Source organism: Hypanus sabinus, chromosome 6 (genome assembly GCF_030144855.1).
Source record: "Hypanus sabinus isolate sHypSab1 chromosome 6, sHypSab1.hap1, whole genome shotgun sequence".
NCBI classification, from domain to species: Eukaryota; Metazoa; Chordata; class Chondrichthyes; order Myliobatiformes; family Dasyatidae; genus Hypanus; species Hypanus sabinus.
This window is the reverse complement of record NC_082711.1, coordinates 116,810,286-116,837,004: the sequence shown is the minus strand read 5'-3', so window position 1 is coordinate 116,837,004 and position 26,719 is coordinate 116,810,286. Positions and strand designations below refer to the sequence as shown.

At 43.8% G+C, this 26,719-nt stretch overlaps 2 protein-coding genes across 10 annotated transcripts in view; one reads left to right on the top strand and one right to left on the bottom strand.

Annotated features, from left to right (window-relative positions):
- The window catches only part of LOC132395778 (uncharacterized), a 63,795-nt gene that overhangs the window by 6,397 nt on the left and 30,679 nt on the right, over nucleotides 1-26,719 (bottom strand). Inside the window, exon 1 of one of the 3 annotated variants that reach the window (XM_059972807.1) lies at nucleotides 12,760-13,018. The exons of 1 other annotated variant lie outside the window; for it this stretch is intronic. The gene's annotated coding sequence lies outside the window, so the exon portion shown is untranslated. Of the gene's footprint in view, nucleotides 1-12,759; nucleotides 13,019-26,719 lie in introns of those variants that run through there. One more of the 3 variants, XM_059972809.1, reaches the window with a different exon arrangement.
- slc5a8l (solute carrier family 5 member 8, like) overlaps nucleotides 5,986-26,719 on the top strand; it is a 115,201-nt gene continuing 94,467 nt past the window's right edge. For 2 of the 7 annotated variants that reach the window (XM_059972796.1, XM_059972795.1), the window contains exon 1: nucleotides 6,041-6,483. In XM_059972796.1, coding sequence (XP_059828779.1) covers nucleotides 6,245-6,483 — 239 coding nt within the window. In that variant the 5' untranslated portion in view covers nucleotides 6,041-6,244. Of the gene's footprint in view, nucleotides 6,569-8,423; nucleotides 8,468-13,919; nucleotides 14,067-26,719 lie in introns of those variants that run through there. The other 5 variants (XM_059972799.1, XM_059972798.1, XM_059972794.1 and 2 more) reach the window with 5 other exon arrangements.

Here is a 26,719-nt window from a genome sequence, read left to right as displayed (position 1 = left end):
AGTACCTCTGTTGTTTCCTCCAGTTCCATACACACTTTTTCACTGTCACACTTGACTGGTCCCATTCTCTCAGGTCTTATCCTCTTGCTCTTCTCATTCTTGTAGAATGCCTTGGGGTTTTCCTTAATCCTGTCTGCCGAGGCCTTCTCAGGGCCCCTTCTGACTCTCCTAATTTCATTCTTAAGCTCCTTCCTGCTAGCATTATAATCTTCTAGATTTCTATCATTACCTAATTTATTGAAACTTTCATAAACTCTTCTTTTCTTCTTGACTAGATTTACAACAGCCTTTGTACATCACGGATCTTGTACCCTGCCATCCTTTCCATGTCTCATTGGAATGTAGCTACTTAGAACCCCACACAAATATCCTCTGAAAATTTGTCAGATTTCCTCCATACATTCCCCTGAGAACATCTGTTTCCATTTTATGCTTTCAAAGTCCTGACTGATTGCCTTATATTTCCCCTTACTCAAATTAAATGTTTCCCCAACTTGTCTGTTCCTATCCCTCTCCAATGTTATAGGAGATAGGATTGTGATCATTATCTCCAAAATACTCTCCCACTGAGAGGCCTGACACCTGACCAGGTTCGTTTCCCACTACAAGTAAAGTCTCTCCTCTTGTAGGCTTATCTAGGTATTGTGTCAAGAAACCTTCCTGAACACACCTAACAAACTCTACCCCATCTAAACCCCTTGCTCTAGGGACATGCCAATCAATATTTGGGAAATTAAAATCTCCCACCACAACAACCCTGTTATTATTACACCTCTCCAGAATCTGTCTCCTTATCTGGTCCTCGATATCCCTGTTATTATTAGGTGGTCTATAAAAAATACCCAGCAGAGTTATTGACCCCTTCCTATTCCTAACCTTCACCCACAGAGACTCTGTAGACAACCCCCTTATGTCTTCCTCCTTTTCTGCAGCCATGACAGTATCTCTGATCAACAGTGCCACACCCCCACCTCTTTTGCCTCCCTCCTTGTCCTTTCTGAGACATCTAAAGCTTGGCACCTGAAGTAACCATTCCTGCCTCTGCACCATCCAAGTCTCTGTAATGGCCACAACATCATAGCTCCAAGTGCTGTTCCATGCTCTAAACTCATCCGTTTTATTCATAATTACTCCTCACATTAAAATAGACACATCTCAAACCATCAGAATGAGTTCATCCCTTCTCTATCACCTGCCTATTCTCTCTTTCGCACTGTCTTCAAGCTTTCTCTATTTGTGAGCCAACCTCCCTTTCCTCCGTCAATTCAGTTCGGTTCCCAACCCCACCCCTCCAACAATTCTAGTTTAAACTCTCCCCAGTAGCCATAGTAAATCTTCCCGCCAGGATATTGATCCTCCTTTTTGTACAGTTCACACCTGCCCCAGAAGAGGTCCCAATGATCCAGAAATCTGAATCCCTGCCCCTTGCTCCAATCCCTCAGCCACGCATTTATCCTCCACCTCATTCTATTCCTATTCTCACTGTCGCGTGGCTCAGGCTGTAATCCCAAGATTATTACCTTTGCAGTGCTGCTTCAAAACTTCCTTCCTAACTCCCTGTAGTCTTTTTTCAGGACCTCTTCCCTTTTCCTACCTATGTCATTGGTACCAATCTGTACCACGACCTCTGTCTGTTCTCCCTCCCACCGCAGGATATCTTGGACTCGATCAGAAACATCCCGGACCCTGGCACCTGGGAGGCAAACTACCATTTGTGTTTCTTTCCTGCATCCACAGAATCGCTTGTCTGGCCCCCTAACTATAGAGTCCCCTCTCACTGCTGCCATCCTCTTCCTTTCCCTACCCTTCTGGCCACAAGGTCAGACTCTGTGCCTGAGGCTTCCCCCAGAGAGGGCCCCCCGCCACAGTACTCAAGCAGGAATGCTTATTGTTAAGGGGGACAGCCACTGGGGTACTCTCTAGCACATTAGAGTCACATGAAACCAAGGGATGATTGTATGAGCAACTGGTGCATGTCTCAAGTTCTGCTTAGGTGACCACTGGCACCAGGCAGATAATCTCTGAAGCCTATTGATGGGGTCACCCGCCTTGTAACGACACTGCCCAGAAGAAGGCTATGGTAAACAATTGCCAAGACAGTCATGGTCATGAAAAGACCATGATCGCCCACGTCATACGGCATGGCACATAATGAACGAATGAAGGTATAGAATGAGATGCCTATTGTTTACTGTCTTGCCTGGTATATCCAGTTCTAATTTAATGTTTTATTACCTGCCCGACATCACAACCATTGTTCATAAACCAAAACCTCTCACCACGTCTGCTGTCCCTTTCTGTTTCATGGCCCCGCCCACCCAAACCCATTTTAATTCTGCATCGCAAGCTGCCAGATCAAGATCGTTCACGTTTCGCCATCTGTGCAGTCACTTTGTTAAGAAGCGTAGAGTGCACATTATCTTAGAGATTTGGTCCCTTAATTTATAGAGTCATAGAGTGATAGAAAATTACAGCACTGAAACAGCACAACCCATTATAAATTGCCTATTCCCATCAACCTGCACCTGGACCACAGTCCTTCTACCCCTAATCACTTCTCTAAATAACAAATAACATCTAAGATTATCACACAAGATGCTGCAGGAACTCAGCAGGCCAGCAGCATCTATGGAAAAAAGTATAGTGGAGCTTTTGGGCTGAAAGCTTTCAGCAGGACTGGAGAAATAAAGCTGAGGAGTAGATTTGAAATGTGGGGGAAGGGGAGAGAGCTTTTTTTCTCATCCCACCGAAAGGTTTTGGCCTGAAACGTCAACTGTACTATTTTCCATAGATGCCGCCTGGCCTGCTGAGTTCCTCCAGCATTTTTTGTGTGTGGCTCAGATTTCCAGCATCTGCAGATTTTCTCTTGTTTAAGATTATGTGGCATGTTTATTCGGTAGATAGTGAGAAGATGCTTCCCCATGTTGAGGAGTCCAGAAGTAGAGTTAAGTCTGAGATGAAGAGAATTTCCTCTTCCCGGAGAGTTTGGAATTCTTGGAATTCTCTGCCCCAGGATTGTGGATCTTATCGTCAAATAGATTCAATTGCAGCAAATTACTTGCTGATATTTACGTGTTTCATTTAACATTCTGTATTTTATATTTAAGTAATTGTTTTTCTTTTCTGACAAAAGTTAAATTCACATCCCAACCTTATGCACCATCTACAAATGTTTGTAATCTTGTGTAACCCATTCATACTGACTGGAAACCTTTGTCACAGCTTGCTTTCATCATCTTTGTGCATACATGAAATGTGTTCCTTTATTTTAACCACAAATATAGTTTATAATAGATGAGTAATAAGCATTGTTCTTTGTGGAAATCTGCTGTTTATAGTTTGACAATGTGATAATGGCCCATCTATCCCAAATCTCTTTACTGTTAGTCAATCCTCTATCTGCGACAGTAAACTTTTCCTACCCACCAGTGTCACCCACTAACCTATTGCCCATAGGTACGTCTGAGACCCAAATCCAAACAACATCATTTTATTGTCACTTTTATCTGTGAACAAAGATGCATTGCACTAGCTAGTGAAATTACCTGAAGTCAGAACAATTCCATTTTCAAACAGAGAGTTTAATTTGGTTGTTGTGGTCGGCCACAGCCTTTGCTTTTGTTTACATCACCAGTTTATGTTAGTGCACAGAAATCTAATCCATCTGAAGGACATGCTTTAAGTCTGACTGATTTTTAATGATGCTTCCTTTTCTATCTTTCTTCCCTTTTTATATCCCCCTGATAATCACTGAGACAATTAAGTATTTCTCCCAGTTTACAGTTGCTTGTTTTGTGCATCCTTGGGTGGCCCAAAATAGTAACTAACATTTTGTAATCAGGGCAAAAGCAGAAGTGCTGCAGAAATGATCAGTATCTCTATTAGGGCCACATCCTGGAAGCACCTTCATTAAGTGGACTCCAGCAATTCAAGAAGGCAACTCAACAACAAATCTTTGACAACTAGAAATGGATAATAAATGCTGATCTTAACATCAGTTTCAATACCCTCAAATTAATAATTTCTGACAAACGAATGTACAACTAAAACCTGACTTAGAAAGATCAACAAAAAAGAGTTTGTCTGTAAGTGTATGTTTTGTTTCACCTAGTTTATCAAGTGCCTAAAATCGCTGTTCTTAGTCTCAGTCAGAATCAGGTTCATTATCACTGACATACGTCGTGAATTTTGTTGCTACATGGCAGCAGTACAGAGCAATACATAAAAATAAAACTATGAATTACAGGAAGAATATATATATATATATATAAAAAATAGTTAAATAAGTAGTGCAGAAAAGTTTTAATTACTAATGCTGTTTATTAGAATCAATGAACAACATAGCACAGATTACAGGTCTTCCAGCCCAACAACTCCATACCAACCACAGTTCATACCCAACTAGTCCCAATTTCAAGCATTGAAACCTATACCTCTGAAGCCCACTCAAATCACAATGCAGGAAATAATTCTGAAAACAATTTTAAACGTCAACAAATGACCTGACGGAATTGCTGATTATCCATTGGTGAGAGATTAACCGAGAGTGGGAACACTTCTAAACTGTTATTGAACTCTTCAAAAACATTGGACCCTTGTTTATTGCACCAATAACCTCATGCTTGTCAAGATATCAAGATTAGGATTGTTCATAATAAAACATTGTAAAGACTACTTTCATCTTCAATTGCTGACCAGGCTGTCTACTTGAGCTAATTTCATTCAGTTCATAGTTCGCTAATCATTTGGTATCCAAGTGGTTTTAAACATTGTCATTGTACCCACCTTTAGACAGAGGCACCAACCTCTGCCTGTAAAAACTGCCTCCTCTAAACCTTTCCCTTCTCACCTTAAATGGCTGAGCTATGCTGGTCTCAACTCCTGTGCCTGTTTTCCATAGCCCTCAATTCCTTGATATTTCAAGTTTTATCTTTATGGCATCCACCAGCCTCTGGGCCAGAGAACTGACTAGTATTATCCAAACTAGAATGTAGCAAACTACCCTCAGTAATATCACCTTGATAAGACCGCCATTCTGAATTCTACAATATTTGTCCTTTAGTTGGAAATATTCTGCAATTTGCTTTTATCAGAAATATGTTTATTAGACTAGGAGTCAAGCTGTTCATCAATTAAAACATTAATGTATTTCTTACCTATGTGCTTAAGCTCCAAGACCAACAACAGATCCACCTCTACAAACCTTATTTCTATCTGACAGTTTTAAATCACCTTGTATCTACAGTATATTCCCTCCCAATGAAAACATCTCAACATTTGCCTCGACAAGCCTCTTTAAGATTTTACATGTTTGAATAATATCATCTCTTAATCTTCTAAACTCCAAGAATTAGGAGTCAAACTGTTAATACCTTTTAAATAATGGTCACATGATTCTTTTTATTAAAAAATACTTTGTTCATAGCAAATTGGCACTGTAAGTACAATACAACCAGTGCATGTCCCTGTACGTTTATTGTGCTGTCAAATCAACACTTTCTATTTACCGTGGATCAATGTAACATCTATTCCCTCTTTAGATAATACAGCCACAAAGAGTTTGATTGCAAACCCAAAGTAAAGCTACAAAATTTCACCACAGAAGATATGATAAACAGCAACACTTTCCAGTTAGACTCTTTAGAACATGTCATTTCTGCTTTTGTTTTCGAACAGTTTGTCCTCTAATCCAGGAACATTGGAATGTTGCATTTTTTCCAAAGAGGCATGGGGCACATTGTTAAATCCGACCCTGTGTACTATTTGACTGTAACAGACTACACAATAGAACATTTAGCTTTTGGAGCCTGCTGCTAGGCATGCAAACAACATGCCAGCTCATTTGTTAATGATTACCAATCAGTTGCTCTGTCTAGAACTATCCTGTATCCTGTTTCTTCAGAACTGAATGATTTTGGGAGAATGATGATAGCACAGAAACAAATTTGCCCCAACCCATTCATGCTGACTGAAATGCTCACCTAAGCTAGTTCCATTTGTTCATGTTTAACCCATTTCTGGTTGGTTGTTAATCAAGTGTTTATAAATTCTTCAAATCAGGAAACTTTTTATCTGTATCAAGGACTAAGAGGAGGGCAAAGTTGCATCTTTGGAAACAGCTTTATTTTCTTTTCAGGGTTCCTTTGAAGACCCTGACCTGGAGTTACACGCTGACTTTGGTTCTCTTCAGGAATGAAGCCCACTCTCAGCGTCTCACGACCGGCTGCTTTTTGATATCCCAAGAATGTCACATGACCTGGAAGATGAATGCGCCTTCAAGGTTCTGGGATTTCGTAGCTCTGGAGATGGGCTGATTCTAGGCCAGTGCCCCAGGCTGAAGCATTGCGGGAGAGCACGGACAGTGGGAGCAGTGGGTTACCTGCTGTGGGCTGTCTGTCCAGGGAGCTGTGCCTTTCTGGTGCCGACTCTCTGGGCACAGAGCTGGGAAGAAGAGACGCAACAGACTTCTAACTTCATAATTCAGTGAGCTGTTTGTTATGTCTCCCCTCTCACTGTAAGACACCCCATTTTGGGGAGAGAGAGAGCCTGTGGTATGTCAGATTATTGGGTGAGTGAGTAGTCTTTGGGGTACTGCAAGACTGTGTCTTTATTGATGCTTTGCTGCACACTTGAGTGCTCAGTGGAGGGTGCTAATGCATTTTTGTTGGTGGGGGGGTCGTTGCCTTGCTGCTGTTTATGTGTGGGAGAGGTTGTTGTGGGGGGGGGTTGTAGGAGGGGCTTTGGGGTTCTAATATTTAATTGTCATTTATTCTTTGGGGCAAGAATTTTAGGATGTATATTGTATATATTTCTCTGACATTAAATATACCTATTGAATTGCATCAAAATTAATAGAAATAACTATTTCAGGCTAGTTCAAGCTTTGTCTTAAATACCTCTCAACAAACAATTTTCCTTCATGTAATTGTAAATATATTTCACCTCCCACCCATTTTCATTCACCTTTTTCCTTTTCTGGTCTCTTTCATTACACCACTAGCCAGTGCATCCCAGTAACAAATGGAATTGGGCAATTACTGCTCTTGGGAACGTTGAATGCTACATGCAACATCCTGAAAGCCAGTGATTTGGTTCTGTAAATTCTGCATGGTTGACATCCATTTCTGGCTTGAAGTTTGTCTTTGGAGAAACAGCAAATTGATTTTCTAGATAAGCAACATGAACAACACGCTGGAGGAACTCAGCAGGTCAGGCAGCATCCATGGAAACGAACAGTCAGTGTTTTGGGCCGAGATCCTCTGTCAGGGCTGAAGAGGGAGGGGGCAGGGGCCCTATAGAGAAGGTGGGAAGGAGGAGGTTGGTAGGTGCCAGGTGAAAAACCAATCACAGGAAAGATAAGGGGTGGGGGAGGGGAAACATGGAGGGGATAGGCAAGAAAGGTGAAGAAGGAATGTAAGGGGAAAGCACTATGGGTAGTAGGAGAAGGCAGAATCATGAGGGAGGCGATAGGCAGCTGGAGGAGGAGGCAGAGTGAAACTAGGATGGGGGAAGGGAGAGGGAGGGAATTACCGGAAGTCAGAGAATTCAATGTTCATGCCAAGGGGCTGGAGACTACCCAGACGGTAGATGAGGTGTTGCTCCTCCATCCTGAGTTTGGCCTCATCATGGCAGTAGAGGAGGCCACGTATGGACATATCTGAATGGGAATGTGAAGCAGAGTTGAAGTGGGTGGTAACCGGGAGATCCTGTCTGTTGTGGCAGACAGAGAATCTGTGTCGGGTCTCGCCGATGTAGAGGAGGCTGCACTGGGAGCACCGGATGCAATAGACGACCCCAACAGACTCACAAGTGAAGTGTTGCTTCACCTGGAAGGACTGTTTGGGGCCCTGAATGGTGGTAAGAGAGGAGGTGTAGGGACAGGTGTAGCACTTACACTTACAGGGATAAGTGCCAGGTGGGAGATCTGTGGGCAAGGACGTGTGGACTAGGCAGTCACAGAGGAAACAATTTTCTAGATAGGCTGTTAGAGATGGATTAGCTTTGGATTGCAAAACCAAGCTGTATATTCAATCATAGTTGGTCAAGGTTCAGACTGGATATTTCTAAGTCCTCAACCTTTGCTCAGTCAACAAAGTTATCCTTACTTAATCTGTGGCAGACAATATTACCCCTGTCAAATACTGCATGTGGTTGCCTTGAAAGAATAACAACAAATCAAGTTTAAGGCCAGTTAACAAGTCTAATACAACAGGGGAGAACAGAGATAGAAGCAGAGTTTGAATTCTGGTTTTTGGGGTCCTGTCATCGATGAGTCAAGTGTTCAAGGCCTGGAATTTGGGCCCTCAATCATCATCATCTGTGCATCCTGGATCGATACAGAAGATCAAAGCCTGAAGGACTGGAGGTCTGGATCGAATCCTGAAAGTTGATTGGAGGTCTGGACTGAAGCCCAAAGGCCAATCAGGAGCTGAAACCCAATGGCTGAAGCCTATGTCTATGAGTCCCTGTGAGTCCACTCAGGAAGTTAGGGCCAAAGGAGACTGTTCCTGGGATCAGGGGATTGTGCATGTATGTGGATGGGATAGAGGGAGGGATGGGGCTTGTTTCACTGTTGCTGCTTTCTCATTTGGGATGTTCTGTTTTGTTGTGCTGTTTTGCTGAGTATTGTGGCCTTTCTATGTTGGCAATTGAATTTGTGGTGCTCCAGGCACATCCTTGGGTGTGTTAATAGACAATAGACAATAGGTGCAGAAGTAGACCATTCGGCCCCTCGAGTCTGCACTGCCATTCTGAGATCATGGCTGATCATTCACTATCAATACCCAGTCCCTGCCTTGTCCCCATATCCCTTGATTCCCCTATCCATCAGATATCTATCCAGCTCCTTCTTGAAAGCATCCAGAGAATTGGCCTCCACCGTCTTCCGAGGCAGTGCATTCCACACCTCCACAACTCTCTGGGAGAAGAAGCTCTTCCTCAACTCTGTTTTAAATAACTGACCTCTTATTCTCAATCCATGCCCTCTGGTACTGGACTCTCCCAACATCTGGAACATATTTCCTGCCTCAATCCTATCAAATCCTTTAATTATCTTAAACGTTTCAATCAGATCCCCTCTCAATCTCCTCAATTCCAGCGTGTACAAGCCCAATCTCTCCAATCTCTCTGCGTAAGACAGCCCTGCCATCCCAGGAATCAACCTAGTGAATCTACGCTGCACTTCCTCAATTGCCAGAATGTTCTTCCTTAAACCTGGAGACCAAAACTGTACACAATATTCCAGGTGTGGTCTCACCAGGGCCCTGTACAAATGCAAAAGAACATCCTTGCTCTTGTACTCAATTCCCCTTGTAACAAAGGCCAACATTCCATTTGCCCTCTTCACTGCCTGGTGCACTTGCTCATTCACCTTCATTGACTGGTGAACTAGGACTCCTAGGTCTCTTTGCATTTCTCCCTTACCTAACTCGACACCGTTCAGACAATATTCTGCCCTCCTGTTCCTGCTTGCAAAGTGGATAACTTCACATTTATTCACATTGAATGACATCTGCCAAGTATCTGCCCACTCACTCAGCCTATCCAAGTCTCCCTGTATTCTCCTAACGTCCTCTTCGCAAGTCACACTGCCACCCAGTTTAGTATCGTCAGCAAACTTGCTGATATAGTTTTCAATGCCCTCATCTAAATCATTGACATACATCGTAAAGAGCTGTGGTCCCAATACAGAGCCCTGTGGTACCCCACTAGTCACCTCCAGCCAGTCTGAGAAACACCCATTCACTGCTACCCTTTGCTTTCTATCTGCCAACCAGTTTTCTATCCATGTTGAAACCCTGCCCCCAATGCCATGAGCTCTGATTTTACTCACTAATCTCCTATGTGGCACCTTATCGAATGCCTTCTGAAAATCTAGGTACACAACATCTACTGGCTTACCCTCATCTAACATCCTTGTTACACCCTCAAAAAACTCCAACAGATTAGTCAAGCATGATTTGCCCTTGGTAAATCCATGCTGGCTCGGCCTAATCCTATTTCTGCCATCTAGATGTGCCACTATTTCGCCCTTAATAATGGACTCAAGCATCTTCCCCATGACTGACGTTAGGCTAACAGGGCGATAGTTCTCCGTTTTCTCTTTCCCTCCCTTCTTGAAAAGTGGGACAACATTAGCCACTCTCCAATCTTCAGGAACTGATCCTGAATCTAAGGAACATTGGAAAATGATTACCAATGCACCCGCAATTTCCTGAGCCACCTCTTTTAGAACCCTCGGATGCAGACCATCTGGACCCGGGGATTTATTAGCCTTCAGTCCTACCAGTCTACTCATCACAGTTTCTTTCCTAATGTCAATCTGTCTCAATGCCTCTGATATCTTATGACCCTGGCCCATCCATACATCTGGGAGATTGCTTGTGTCCTCCCTGGTGAAGACAGATCTAAAGTATGCATTAAATTCTGTTGCCATTTCCCTGTTTCCCATAACAATTTCTCCCAATTCATTCTTCAAGGGGCCAACATTGTTCTTAACTATCTTCTTTCTCTTCACATAGCTAAAAAAGCTTTTGCTATCCCCTTTTATATTCCTGGCTAGACTGAGCTCATACCTGCTTTTTTCTCTCCGTATTGCTTTTTTAGTTAAGATCTGCTGTTCCTTAAAACTTTCCCAATCATCTGTATTCCCACTCATCTTAGCCCTGTCATACTTCTTTTTCTTTAATGCTATACAATCTCTGACTTCCTTTGTCAACCACTGTGGCCCCTTCCCCCTCTTTGAATCCTTCCTTCTCATTGGAATGAACTGCATTTGCATCTTTTGTATTATGCCCAAGAATATCTGCCACTGCTGATCCACTGTCTTTCCTGCCAGGGCATCCGCCCATTTAACTTTGGCCAGCTCATCCCTCATGGCTCCGTAGTCTCCTTTATTTAATTGCAACACTGACACCTCTGATCTGCCCCTATCCCTCTCAAATTGTAGATAAAAACTTATCATGTTATGATCACTACTTCCGATTGGCTCCTTTACTTCAAGATCACTTATCAATTCTTGTTCATTACACATCACCAAGTCCAAAATAGCCTCGTTCCTGGTTGGCTCAAGCACAAGCTGTTCCAAAAATACATCCCTTAGACACTCCACAAACTCCCTATCCTGGGGTCCAGCACCTACCTGATTCTCCCAGTCCACCTGCATGTTGAAATCTCCCATAACTACTGCATTACCTTTAGCACATGCCAATGTTAACTCCCTAATCAACTTGTACCCAATATCCACGCTACTGTTTGGGGGCCTGTACACAACACCCATTAGGGTCTTTTTACCCTTACTGTTCCTCAGCTCAATCCACAGACTCTACTTCCCCTGTTCCCAAGTCACCTCTTGCTAAGGACTGAATCTCATTCCTCACCAACAGGGCCACCCCACCCCCTCTTCCCATATTTCTGTCTCTACCATAGCACGTATACCCTGGTACACTCAATTCCCAGGCCTGATCCCCTTACAGCCATGTCTCCGTTATCCCAACAATATCGTAGTTCCCCATTTTCATCTGAGCTTCAAGCTCATCTGTCTTATTTCTGACACTACGCGCATTCAAGTATAGAATTCTTAGCCCATTCCTCCTCTCTTTGCTTAAAACACTGTCTACTGTACCTAACCCAGCTCCTTGAACTTCCATCAGGCAAATTGCACCCTGAATTTTGATGACCTTCTCAAGATCACCCAAACCTTGTACACATTTAACCCCATGCACCTTCTGACCAACCCTCTGGATCTGGATCCCTGCCCCCTGCACATCTAGTTTAAACCCCCCCGAGCAGCACTGGCAAATACTCCTGCAAGAATGTTAGTACCCCTCCGGTTCAGATGTAGACCATCCCTTTGAAACAGATCCCAATGTCCCTGGAACAAAGACCAATTATCCAAAAACCTGAACCCTTCCTTCCTGCACCATGCTCTCAGCCTCGTATTAATGTGCATAATCATTCTATTCTTCGCCTCACTCGCACGTGGCACAGGTAGCAATCCCGAGATTGTCACCCTGGAGGTCCTGCCTTTCAGCTTCACTCCTAACTCCCTGAACTCTCTAAGCAGGACCCCCTCACTCACCTTACCTACATCATTGGTCCCTACATGGACCACTACATCTGGGTTCATGCCCTCACTCTCAAGAATAGCCTGCACCCGATCTGAGATGTCCTGGACCCTGGCACCAGGGAGGCAACATACCATCCGAGACTCCCGATCTGCCCCACAAAATCTCCTATCTGCCCCCCTAACTATAGAGTCCCCTAATACTATTGCTTTCTTCTCTTCCCTCCTCCCCTTTCTAGTTGAGGGTTCAACCTCTGTGCCAGAGGCAGGACCACTACAACTCATTCCTGGTAGGTCATCCCCATCAACAGTATCCAGTACGGTATACTTATTGTTAATGGGAATGGCCGCAGGGGTGCTCTGCTCTCTCTGCCTGCTCCCTCTGCCTCTCTGGGCCGTCACTCATCTGCCTACTTCTTGGTTTTTTGGTGTGACTACCTCCTGATAACTCCTATCTATCTCTGCCTCCACCTCCCGAATGATCCGTAGTTCATCCAGCTCCTGCTCCAACTCCCTAACTCGGTCTGATAGGAGCTGCAGCTGGACGCACCTTTTGCAGATGTGGTCATCAGGGACAACTGTGTTGACCCTGACTTCCCACATACTGCATACGGAGCACACCACTGCTCTGACTGTCTCCCCCATACCTGAACTGGATTAATAGAATAAGTCTAAAAAGCACCTAGCGACCTTACCTTCTTCCCCTCAGCGAGCAATCACACAGGCTTACCGAAGTCCCCTTACGCCGAAGCCCACTTAGCCAAAGCCCAGGACTCTGCTTCCACGGACTCCACTGCTCGCTCTGAAAAGAAGTCCTGCCTTTTAAAGTGCGCGCTCGACGCTGACATCACTCGCGCCTGCGCAGTTCCCCCTCCTCCACAGGTATTGACCAGGTAGGCTTAAATCCTACCTACACGGTCGAATTCTCTGAGCTCCCAGCTGAATCACAAGCTGTAACTTGCTCCCGATTCAAATGTTGCCTGTTAATGCAAATAACGCATCTCACTGCACATTTTGATGTACACATGATAAATAAATCTGAATCTTAATCAGAATCTATATGTCATTCAACTGCCACTAACCAAATCATAACTGATTGCCCTGCAGGCAATATAAAAGGGAGATGAAAACAGGTTAGAATTGAGAGTAAGGAAACAATACTGCAGTTATCTATACATTGGAGAAGGAAATCCTTATAGATACTGGAGTTCTGAAATAAATATACCCAATGACTTGGCCTCCATAGCTCTCCATGGCAATAAATTCTACAGATTCACTGCTCTCTGGCTGAAGATATTCCTCTTTTTCTCTATTCTAAATGAACATCCCTCAATTCTGAGGTTGTGCCCTCTGATCCTAGACTCTCCACTACAGGGAACATCCTCTCCACATCCACTACTAGCTTTTCAAAATTCGATAGATTTCAATGAGATCCTCTCTCATTCTTCTAAACTCTAGCAAGTACAGGTCTAGAGCCACCAGAATGTCCCTCATATGTTAACCTTTTCAATCCTGGAAACATTCTCATGAACCTCCTCTGAACCCACTGCAATGCCAGCACATCTTTTCTCAGGCAAGAGGCCCAGAGCTGCTCACAATACTCCAGCTGTGGTCTTACCAGTGCTTTGGCCTATTTTATCACTTGTCTCCAAGTGCCCTGAAACTCATTCTTAATAATGGACTCCAGCATCTTCTCGACCACTGTGGTCAGGCTAATTAGTCTATAATTTCCTTTCTTCTGCCTCTCTCCCTTCTTAAAGGGGAGAGTGACTTCTGCAGTTTTCCAGTCTTCCAGAATCGTTTCTTGAAAGATCATTACTAATGCTTCCACAATCTTTTTTGTTTCATCTTTCAGAACACTGGGGTGCAGTTCACCTCATCCAGATGACCCATCTACCTTCGGCCCTTCACACACTCGAGAACATCTACTGATGCTGGAACTCCAAAGCAACACACACAAAATGCTCAAGGACCTTTCAGCCACTCAAGCACCTTTTCCTTGGTAATGGCAACTACATTCACTTCTGTCTACTGACACTCTCAAATTTCTGGCACATTTCTGGTGTCACCCACAGTGGTAAATGACGCAAAATACGTTCTAACGTCATATGTGATTTCTTTGTCCACCATTACTACATCTCCAGAGTCATTTCCCAGTGATTTAACATCAAGCTGAGGGGTGGTAGTGGGGACAAGCTCCCACTACCTAAAAGTGTTCCTCACAGCATGCGCCTCAAACAGCCTCTGATAACCAAGTCCAACTCCTGGCCTTCTCATGTGGCTTAGCCTCTAATCCCAGCAGAACTGTTCCTACTGACAGGAGAAGGGCGAAGGTGGGTCCTGGCACCTTAAAACCAGTGCTTCGGGTAGATGGAGCTCGTCAGCCTGGGAAGGCAGTCCATCTAAGAGAGAGAAAATTCTGATTTCAAACCTCCACTGCCTTGTGGCCATACACACTCATGGGAAAGGCCTCGGGAGTAAACCCTGAGGACAAATCCAGAGCTGGAGTCCCTAAGGCAGTCCGACATTGCCTCCAACCTCGCTCTGGCAACTCCTGTGATGACACTGGTGCCAAGCTGTATCGGCCCTTGCCCTTCCCTTGGACAACATCGGTGGTGTGGAGAGGGGAGACTCGCTGCATGGGCAACTGCTGGTCTTCCATACAACCTTGCCCAGACCTGTGCCCTGGAGAAGACACTCCAGTGGACTTTCCAGGCGCAGATCCATGGTCTCACGAGGCTAACAGATGCCACCACCAATATTCATTCTCACCTCTCTTCTACTCTTTATATATCCGAAAAGCCCTTTGATATTCTCTTTTATATTGTTGGCCATCTTACCTTTATATTCCGTCTTTTCTCTCCTTATGGTTTTTTTAAAATCACCTTCTGCTGGTTTTTAAACAACTTTGAGTCCTCCAACATCCCACTAATTTTTGCCACCTTAGATACCCACTCTTTTGCTTTCCTTGTCAGCCACAGTTACTTCATCCTCTTTTTAGAATACTTCTTCATCTTTGGGATTTATCAAACCTGCACCTTCCAAATTGCCCCCAGAAACTCCAGCCATTGCTGCTCTGCTATCATCCTTGCTGGTGTTCTCTTCCAAACAGCTCTGCAGCTCTGGCCAGCTCCTCTCTCATACCTTTGTGATTCCCTTTCTCCATTATAATACTGATACATCTGACTTCATCTTCTCCCTCATAAATTGCAGGGTGAATTCTAGTATAAGGCCATGAGACATTGGAGCAGAATTAGGCCATTCAGCCCATTGAATCTGCTCTGGAATTTAAACATGGCTGATCCATTTCCCTCTCAATCCCATTCTCCTCCCTTCTCCCTGTAACCTTTCATGCCTTCAATGACCTGGCCTCCACAGCAGTCTGTGGCAAAGGATTCCACAATTACACTACCCTCTGCATAAAGAAATTCCTCCATTCTAAATGCATATCCCTCTATTCTGGGGTTGTGCCCTTTGGTTCTTGACTCCCCCACAACAGGAAGTATCCACTCAACATCCACTCTTATCTTTGTCCTTCAATATTTAATAGATTTTGACTCTCCTTCAACCTTCTAAATTCCAGTGAGTACAGGCCCAGATGCCTTTCAATCCTGGAATCATTTTTGTGAGCCTCCTTTGAACCCTCTCCAATGTCAGCTCATCCTTTCTTAGATAAGGGACCCAAAATTGCTTTCAATAGTCCAAGTGAGACCTCACCAGTGTTTTATAAAGCCTCAGCATTACATCCTTGCTTTTATATTCCAGTCATCTCGAAATGAATGTTAACTTTGCATTTGCCTTCTTCACCACCAACTCAGCCTACAAGTTAATCTTTAGGGTATCCTGCACAAGTACTTCTAATTGCCCTTACTCTTCAGATTTTTGAATTTTTTCCCTATTTAGATAACAGTTTATAATTTTATTTCTTCACCCAAAGTACTTGCCTGTACATTTCCCAACACTGTACTCTGTCTGCCCATTCTCCTAATCTGCTTTAAACCTCTGCAGCCTCCCTGCTTCCTGAACACTACCTGCCCCTCTACTTATCTTTGTATCATCTGCAGACTTGGTACAAAACCGTCAATTCTTTCATCCAAGTAATGATGTACAATGTAAAAAAAAGCAGTCCCAATACTGATCCCTACAGAACTTCACAGGTCACTGGCAACCAATCAGAAAAGCTCCTTTTATTCTCACTCTTTGCCCCCTGCCAATTGGCCAATGTTCTTTCCATGCTAATATGTTTTCTGTAATATCATGCTAATATCTTTCTAAGCAGCCTCATGTATGGCACCTTGTCAAATGCCTTTTGAAAATCCACTGATTCTCCTTTGTCTATCCTGCTTGTTACTTCTTCAAAGAGTTACAACAGTTTTGTCAAGCAAGATTTTCCTTTAAGGAAACTATACTGACCACAGTCCATTTTATCACGTGCCTCCAAGTACCCCAAAACCACATGCTTATCAATCGACTCCCACATCTTCCCAACCTTGAGCTCAAGTTAACTGACATATATTTTCCCTTTTTTTCTGCCTACCTTTCTTAAAGAATGAAATGGCATTTGCAATTTTCCAGTCTTTTAGAAGCATGTCATAATCTAGTGATTCTTAGAGGATGTTTACTAATGCCTCCACAATCTGTTCAGCTACCTCTTTCAGAAACTGGAGAGTATTCCACTAGTCCAGGTGACTTATCTACCTTCAGACATTGCAGCTTCCCAAGTACCTTCTTCACTGCACTCGCTTCTGCCCCCTGACACTCTCGAACATCCAGCATACTGTGCGTCTTCCACACAGTATATCTAAGTAGGTAGGCCTCCGTTAGTCTTGATAGACCATGGATTTGCACTTTGGAAAGTTACCCGGGCACAAGCCTGGGCAAGATTTTTTTTTATGGAAGACCGGCAGTTGCCCATGCTACAGTATATCTACCATTTTCCTATCACTGTCAGGGGAAAACCTAGTTTGAGACAGGGTCCAGAATAGATCTTATGAACCGTGCTGCTATTAAGAGAGAGAGTGGCAGGCATCCAACGCAATGAGAAAGAAAGACAGAAAATCTCAGAAGAATGATGTTATGGATCTTTTGCTGATTGTTTACCTTTTCCTCGAGGTCACTTGCCTGCTTGTAGAGTTCCTGCAGAAAGTGGAGGGCGGAGCAGGTTGATGGACAGCTGGTGTCCAACATGGAGAGGTAAAAGCCAGGTCCGCTGTTACACAGACAGACACACCGAGACACACCACGAGGCACACAGTGCAGACACTGAATAAGCTTTGTTGCACTCACACGAAGGTGGGGTTTTTGGAGGATCAATTTGGGGAAATCGATCAGTGGCTCAAAGTGTGAAAAGGTGTGACTGGTGGGGAATTATTTGTGTGTCCAAACACCCTTGCTTGGGTGATAATTCCACCACTGAAGAATGGTTGTACGTATCATGGCAGAAGTGAGTACAGTGAAGAAGGTACTTGGGAAGCTGTAATGTCTGAAGGTAGCTAAGTCTGAGGTCCTTTAACATCTGCTGGACGAGGCTGAGGATGTTCTACGAGTCTGTGGTGGCCAGTGCTATCATGTTTGCTGTTGTGTGCTGAGGCAGCAGGCTGAGGTTAGCAGACACCAACAGAATCAACAAACTCATTCGTAAGGCCAGTGATGTTGTGGGGGTGGAACTGGACTCTCTGACCGTGGTGTCTGAAAAGAGGATGCTGTCCAAGTTGCATGCCATCTTGGACAATGACTCCCATCCACTCCATAAGGTACTGGTTGGGCACAGGAGTACATTCAGCCAGAGACTCATTCCACCGAGATGCAACACTGAGCGTCATAGGAAGTCATTCCTACCTGTGGCCATCAAACTTTACAACTCCTCCCTCGGAGTGTCAGACACCCGGAGCCAATAGGCTGGTCTTGGACCTATTTCCACTTGGAATAATTTACTTATTATTATTTAATTATTTATGTTTTTATATTGCTATATTTCTTCACTATTCTTGGTTGGTGCAACTGTAACGAAACCCACTTTCCCTCGAGATCAATAAAGTATGTCTGTTTGTCTGTTATGAGATCATCTAACTTAAAAGGTTGAGTGAACTCAACCTTTTCTCCTTCGAGTGATGGAGGATGAGAGGTGATCTGATAGAGGTGTATAAGATGATGAGAGGCATATTGATTGTGCGGATAATCAGAGGCTTTTTTCCCAGGGCTGAAATGGCTAGCATGAGAGGGCACGGTTTTAAGATGCTTGGAAGCAGGTACAGACGAGGTGTCACGTGTAAGTTTTTGCACAGAGAGAGGTGAACGCGTGGAATGGGCTGCAGGCGACAGTTGTGGAGGTGAATATGATAGGGTCTTTTAAGAGACTCCTGGACAGGCACATGGGGCTTAGAAAGGGCTAGGTGTAACGCTAGGTAATTTCTAAAATAAGTACATGTTTGGCACAGCATTGTAGGCAGAAGGGTCTGTATTGTGCTTTAGGCTTTCTATGTTTCTATTATTCTGCATACTGCATCCATTGAAATAGAACACCTTCAGTCCTGTATTCATCACTTTTTTTTTATTTTGACCCCTGTTACACATCAACTGATCCTACTGCCTGCTATTTTGTCCTACCACTTGCCTATGCCTCCTCAGAATCTCACTACATGATGCATCTACTTGTATATCAACTGCCCATCCTCAGCCCTATCACTCTAGTTCCAACCCCCTTGCCCAATTAGTTTCAATTCTCCGCAACAGCTGGAGCAAACTTACCCATCAGGATATTGGTCCCCTTTAGGTTTAGGTGTAACTCATCCTTTTTGTATAGGTCATACGTTCCCCAGAAGAGGTCCCAATGCTCCAGAAATATGAAACCCTGCCCCTGCCCCAGTTCTTTATCCACTCATTCATCTATACCATCACTCTATCCCTGCCCAGATTAGCACGTGACACTGGTAGTAAACTGGAGATCCCATTCTTCAACCTCTTTCAACACTCTGTATTCACTGCGCAGAACCTCTTTCCCCTTTCTACTCATGCACACCAAGGTCTGAGGTTGCTCATTCTCCCTCTTAAAAATATTCTGCAGCCACTCTAAGAAACCCTTGACCCTTGCACCTGGGAGGCACACACCATCCTGGTAGCTCTTTCATGGCACAGAATCTGCTGTCCATCCGTCTAGTCTCCTATCACGATTGCTCTTTCTGACTTTACCCTTCCCTGCAGAGTCTCGGAGTGGTTCACAGTGCCACAGCAGAATCCTGCACTGACTGCATATTCCCCTTGCTTCTCCTGGTCGTCACCCATCTACTACCTGAAGCCTGCTCTCTGGGTGTGACAACCTTGATAAAAGTGTCATCTATGAGGTTTTCAGCCTCCCAGGTGATCCTGAGTGTATTCAACTCCCGCTCAATATTCTTAACCTTGTCATTCAGGAGCTGAAGTTGGGTGCACCTCCTGCAGATGCAGTCATCGGGGAGACTGTTACATACCCTGCAATCCTACATCTTACAGGAAGAGCATTCTACAATTCTGCCAGCACTTGTACCTGTGGCTCTAACTTTTTAAGCTTAAGTTCTGCAATCAACTAAATGATTCCAAATGACTTAGCCTCTGCCTGTTCTTGCCTAAGCCTGTTCAGCCAAAGCCTGACCATTCTAACATTGACCACTCAAACAATAGCTACTCCCACAATGGCCATTCCACTTACACCTCACTTCTTTTTATTGGACCTTGCTAAGTTACTAATAACTCGAGTAATCTCCTGCTTTTTGGACAAGTCCCAATAGGCTCCAATTGCTTTTTAAGACTGGCACATAACATCCATAAGGTTTTGTCGAACACATTTGCTCCAGGCGCCATTCCCATTCCGACATGTCAGTCCATGGCCACATCTAATGCCACTATAAGGGCACACACAGACTGGAAGAGCCAATAAATAGGCAATAGTCAGCATGATTTCCTCAAGGGAAAAACTTGCCTGACAAATCTGATGGATTTATTTTAATGCTAGGAGCATTGTAAGAAAGGTGGATGAGCTTAGAGCATGGATTGATACCTGGAAATACGATGTTTTGGGCTATTAGTGAAACATGGTTGCAGGAAAGGTGTGATTTGCAACTAAATATTCCTGGATTTCGTTGCTTCAGGTGTGATAGAATCAGAGGGACAAGAGGGGGAAGTGTTACTTTGCTTGTCAGAGAAAGTATTACAGCAGTGCTTTGGCAAGATAGATTAGAGGGCTCATCTAGGGAGACTATTTGGGTGGAACTGAGGAATTGGAAAGGTGTAGTAACACTTATAGGGGTGTATTATAAGCCACCTAATGGGGAGCAAAAAATGGAGGAGCAAGTTTGTAAGGAGATAGCAGATATTTGTAGTAAGCACAGGGTTGTGATTGTGGGAGATTTTAATTTTCCACACAGAGACTGGGAAGCCCATTCTGTAAAAGGACTGGATGGTTTGGAGTTTGTAAAATGTGTGCAGGATAGTTTTTTGCAGCAATACATAGAGGTACCAACTACAGAAGGGGCAGTGTTGGATCTTCCGTTAGGGATTTGGGTCCAGTGATCACAATGCCATTAGTTTCAATATAATTATGGAGAAGAATAGGACTGGACCCAGGGTTGAGATTTTTGATTGGAGAAAGGCTAACTTTGAGGAGATGCAAAAAGATTTAGAAGGAGTGGATTGGGATAATTTGTTTTATGGGAGGGATGTAATAGAGAAATGGCGGTCATTTAAAGGTGAAATTTTGTGGGTACAGAATCTTTATGTTCCCGTTAGGTTGAAAGGAAAGGTTAAAAGTTTGAGAGAGCCATGGTTTTCAAGGGATATTGGAAACTTGGTTTAGAAAAAGAGAGATATCTACAATAAATATAGGTAGCATTGAGTAAATGAGGTGCTTGAGGAATATAAAGAATTTTAAGAAAGAAATTAGAAAAGTTAAAAGAAGATACGAGGTTGCTTTGGCAAGTAAGGTGAAAATAAATCCTAAGTGTTTCTACAGCTATATTAATAGCAAAAGGATAGTGACGGATAAAATTGGTCCATTAGAGAATCAGAGTGGACAGCTATGTGTGGAGCCAAAAGAGCTCGGGGAGATTTTGAACAATTTCTTTTCTTCGGTATTCACTAAGGAGAAGGATATTGAATTGTGTAAGGTAAAGGAAACAAGTAGGGGAGTTATGGAAACTATGGTGATTAAAGAGGAGGAAGTACTGGCACTTTTAAGGAATATAAAAGTGGATAAGTCTCCAGAACTGACAGGATATTCCCTCGGACCTTGAGGGAAGTTAGTGTAGAAATAGCAGGGGCTCTGACAGAAATATTTCAAATGTCATTAGAAACGGGGATGGTGCCGGAGGATTGGCGTATTGCTCATGTGGTTCCATTGTTTAAAAAGGGTTCTAAGAGTAAACCTAGCAATTATAGTCCTGTCAGTTTGACATCAGTGGTGGGTAAATTAATGGAAAGTATTCTTAGAGATGGTATATATAATTATCTGGATAGACAGGATTAGGAACAGTCAACATGGATTTGTGTGCGGAAGGTCATGTTTGACAAATATTATCGAATTTTTTGAAGAGGTTACTAGGAATGTTGATGAGGATAAAGCTGTGGACGTTGTCAGTATGGACTTCAGTAAGGCCTTTGACAAGGTTCCACACGGAAGGTTAGTTAGGAAGGTTCAATAGTTAGATATTAATATTGAAGTAGTAAAATGGATTCAACAGTGGCTGGATGGGAGATGCCAGAGGGTAGTGGTGGATAACTGTTTGTCAGGTTGGAGGCCGGTGACTAGTGGTGTGCCTCAGGGATCTGTACTGGGTCCAATGTTGTTTGTCATATACATTAATGATCTGGATGATGGGGTGGTAAATTGGATTAGTAAGTATGCAGATGATATTCAGGTGGTGTGGATAATGAAGTAGGTTTTCAAAGCTTGCAGAGAGATTTAAGCCAGTTAGAAGAGTGGACTGATCAATGGCAGATGGGGTTTAATGCTGATTGAGGAATGCAGTAGAACAGAGTGATCTAGGAATAACAGTTCATAGTTCCCTGAAGGTGGAATCTCATGTGGATAGGGTGGTGAAGAAAGCTTTTGGTATGCTGGCCTTCATAAATCAGAGCATTGAGTTTAAGAGTTGGGATGTAATGTTAAAATTGTACAAGCCATTGGTGAGGCCAAATTTGGAGTATTGTGTACAGTTCTGGTCACTGAATTATAGGAAAGATGTCAACAAAATAGAGAGAGTACAGAGAATATTTACTGGAATGTTACCTGGGTTACAGCACCTAAGTTACAGGGAAAGATTGAACAAGTTAGGTCTTTATTCTTTGGAGCGTAGAAGGTTGAGGGGGGACTTGATAGGGGTATTTAAAATTATGAGGGAAATAGATAGAGTTGATGTGGATAGGCTTTTTCCATTGAGAGTAGGGGAGATTCAAGCAAGAGGACATGAGTTGAGAGTTAGGGGACAAAAGTTCAGGGGTAACATGAGAGGGAACTTCTTTACTCAGAGGGTGGTAGGTGTGTGGAACAAGCTTCCAGTTGAAGTGGTAGAGACAGGTTCGATATTGTCATTTAAAGTAAAATTGGATAGGTATATGGACAGGAAACGATTGGAGGGTTATGGACTGAGTGCAGGCCCATGGAACTAGGTGAGAGTAAGCGTTCAGCATGGACTAGAAGGGCTGAGATGACCTGTTTCTGTGCTGTAATTGTAATATGTTGATATGGATTTTTTTTTAAAGAAAACACAAGTAGGATAGACAAAGGAGAATCAGTTGATGTTGTGCATTTGGATTATCAGGCCTTTGACAAGGTGCCATACATGAGGCTGCTGAACAAGCTACACACCCATAGTATTACAGGAAAGATTCTAGCATGGATAAAGCAGTGGCTGATTGGCAGGAGGCAAAGAGCAGGAATAAAAGGAGATTTTCTGGTTGGGTGCCAATGACTAGTGGTGTTCTACAGGGGTCTGTGTTGGGACCAATTCGTTGCACGTTATCTGTCAATGATTTGGATGATGGAATTGATGGCTTTGTTGCAAAGTTTGCAGATGATACAAAGATAGGTAGAGGATCAGGTAGTTTTGAGGAGGAAGTAAAGAGGCTACAGAAGGACTTAGACAGATTAGGAGAATGGGCAAAGAAGTAGCAGATGGAATACAGTGTCAGGAATTGTATGGTCATGTACTTTGGTAGAAGGGTAAACAATTTTCTAAATGGAGAAAAAATACAAAAAAACTGAAGTGTAAATGGACTTGGGTGTCTTTGTGCAGGATTCACTAAAGGCTAATTTACAGGTTGAGTCTGTGGTGAGGAAGGCAACTGCAATGTTAGCATTTCAAGAGGACTAGAATATAAAAGCAAGGATGTAATGTTGAGTCTTAATAAAGCACTGGTGAAGCCTCACTTGGAGTATTGTGAGCAGTTTTGAGCCCCTTATTTAGATAGGGTGTGCTGAAACTGGAGAGGGTTCAAAGGAGGTTCATGAAAATGGTTCCAGCTTTGAATGACTTGTCACATGAAGAGCATTTGAAGGCTCTAGGCCTCTATTCACTAGAATTCAGAAGAATGAAGGGTGACCTCATTGAAACCTATCGAATGGTGAAAAGCCTTGATAGAGTGGATGTGGAGAGGACTTTTTCTATAGTGGGAAAGTCTAAGACCAGAGGACACTGCCTCAGAATAGAGGGGCATCCCTTTACAAAGGAGATGAGGAAGAATTTCTTTAGCCAGAGTGGTGAATCAGTTTAAATAGTTGAACCAGGCAGCTGTGGAGGCAGAGCCTGTATGTATATTTACGGCAGAGGCTTGATTGGTCTAGGCATGAAGGGATATGAAGAGAAAGCAGGAGGTTGAGGCTGAGAGAAAGCATAGATCAGCCATGATGAAATGGCTGAGCAGACTTGTTGGACCATATGGTCTCTTTTGATCCTATATCCTATGGTCTTATTGTCTTATATTCCATTTGGGTAGCCTCCAACCTGATGGCACGAACATTGATTTCTCAAACTTCCGGTTACTGGCCTTCCTCTCCTTTCCTTCACCATTCCCCATTCCTGTTTTCCTCTCCCCGTTTATCTCCTCACCAGCCCATCACCTCTCTCTGGTGATCCTCTTCCTTTCCTTTCTTCCATGGTCTTCTATCCCCTCTTGTCAGATTCCCCTTCTCCAGCTCTTTATCTCTTTCACCAATCAACTTCCCAGCTCTTTACTTCACCCCTCCTCCTCCCTATTCAATTATCCCCTGCCACCTTGTACTAATTCCTCCCCTCTCCCCACCTTCTTAGCCTGACTCCTTCACCCTTCCTTTCCAGTTCCGCTGAAGGGTCTCAGCTTGAAGTGTCTTTTCCACCAGATGCTGCCTGGCCTGATGAGCTCCTCCATCAGCTTGTGTCTGTTACATACAGTAGCGACCCACTGAACAGCAGAGTCACTCCACACTGACCCATACAGTGTGGCAACCGTTAGTTTTGTGAGACCATGGATCTGTGCCCTCTCCAGGGTGCAGGCCTGGGCAGGGTTGTATGGAAGACAGGCAGTTGCCCATGCAGCGAGTCTCCCCTCTCCACGCCACCGATGTTGTCCAAGGGAAGGGCAAGGGCCAATACAGCTTAGCACCAGTGTTGTCACAGGAATTGCCAGAATGAGGTTGAAGGCAACGTCAATCTGCCTTAGGGACTTCAGCTCTGGATTTGTCCTCAAAGTTTACTTCCGAGGCCTTTCCCATGAGTGGGCACAAGGCAGTGGAGGTTTGAAATCAAAGTTTTCCCTCTCTTAGATGTACTGCCTTCCCAGGCAAACGAGTTCCATCTACCCAAAGTACTGGTTTTCAGTTGCCAAGACCCGCCTTCGTCCCTTCTCCTGTCAGTAGAAACAGTTCCGCCGGGTTTAGAGGCTAAGCCACACAAGAAGGCCAGGAGTTGGACTTGGTTGTCAGAGGCTATTTGAGTCGCATGCTGAGAGGAGCACTTTTAGGAAGTGGGAGATTGTCCCCACTACCACCCCTCAGCTTGACAACCTTGGAACCTTAGATCCATACAATAGGGACCCACTGAACAGCAGAGTCACCCCATAGTGTAGGGATCCACTGATGCCACCTTGTTGAGGCATCACCTTTTGAAGATGTCCTTGATTATGGTGAGGCTACTATTGGAGCTGGCTGATTTCACAACTTTCTGTAGCTCCTCTATGATCCTGTGCAGTGGCCCCTCCACACCAGACAATAATGCAACCAGTTAGTATACACCTGTACAAATTTGCATGTGTCTTTAGTGACATACCAATTTTCCTCAAACACTTAATGAAATATAGCTACTGTCATGCCTCCTTGTAATTGTATCTGTATGTTATGCCCAGGATAGATCCTCAGAGATGTTCACATCCAGGAACTTGGAAGTGATCACCCTTTCCTCAGCTGACACCCCCCCCCCCCCAATGAGCACTGATCTAGTCCTCAGCAAACTGCAAATTTCCCGGTTCATTTGTGGTTTTTGGTTGGGGTATGTGTAGTATGTTCTCAAGGTGCACATTCATCCATACAATTCTTTTTTTTTAAATAATTTTTTATTGCATTTTTAAATGATTACAAAGTATGAAAAAACAATGTATATAACCCATACCCCCTCCCCTTAACCCCTCCCCCCTAACTGCCCTATAGAAAAAAAAGAAAGAAAGAAAGAAAGAAAGAATGCCTGGTGGTTGGAAGATCTCCACATGCTCCATGGAATTCGTAATAATTTTAATATGTATATTTATTTCTTTCCCCTAATAACCAATACAATTCTTGATGAAGTCAATAACAACCATGGTGTATTCATTCAGATTCGAAGATGAGTCCTGGATATTGTCCAGTCCAGCAACTCAAATCGGTCCTGTAAGCACTCTTCCACCTTCCTTGGTCCTCACCACTGATGCTGCAGTCTTTAGTACAGCCAGGTGATCAGACTTTCCAAAGTTTGGGCATGGGATGGTACGGTGAGCATTCCTGATGGTGGTGTGACAGTGGTCAAGTGTGTCAGCTCCTCTGGTTCCACAGGTGATATGTTGGCAGTAGTTGTTCAGAGACTTCTTCAAGCTGGCGCATCACAGTGCGCTGTTTCATGGCAGCTGATTACATTGCTCAGCTCCTCCAGTGCCTCTCTGACGTTGGCCAGAGATGAAGTGTACACTGATGGATGATGGTAGAAAACTCACTTGGCAGATAAAATGGATGACATGTCCACTGGAAGTTGGATGTCGGGTGAGCAGGAATAAGATGGAACTGTCACGTCTGTGCACCATGATGAGTTAATCATAAAGAATACTCCTTCTCCTCTTCCTTCAAGCATCTGAGCTGTCCCATCTTTGTGGAAAATGGTGAAGCCATCGGCCTGCAGTGATGCATCTGAAATGGCAGGGGATAGCCATGTTTCCATGAAGCAAAGTATATAGCAGTTCATGATAACCCTCTGGTACAGCAATCTTGCTCTGAGCTCTTCAATTTTATTTTCTGGAGGACTGTACATCCACCAGTAGGATAGTCAGGAGTTGGGGGGGGGGGGTGGATCTAAAGCCTCTGTGTTTCAATCATACCTTCAGACAGGCTCGACTTCCTAGCTTCCATTTTCTTTAAAGGGGAACTGAACCTGCAACCCAAGTATGCCATACAGGGTGCAATGGTGTCAC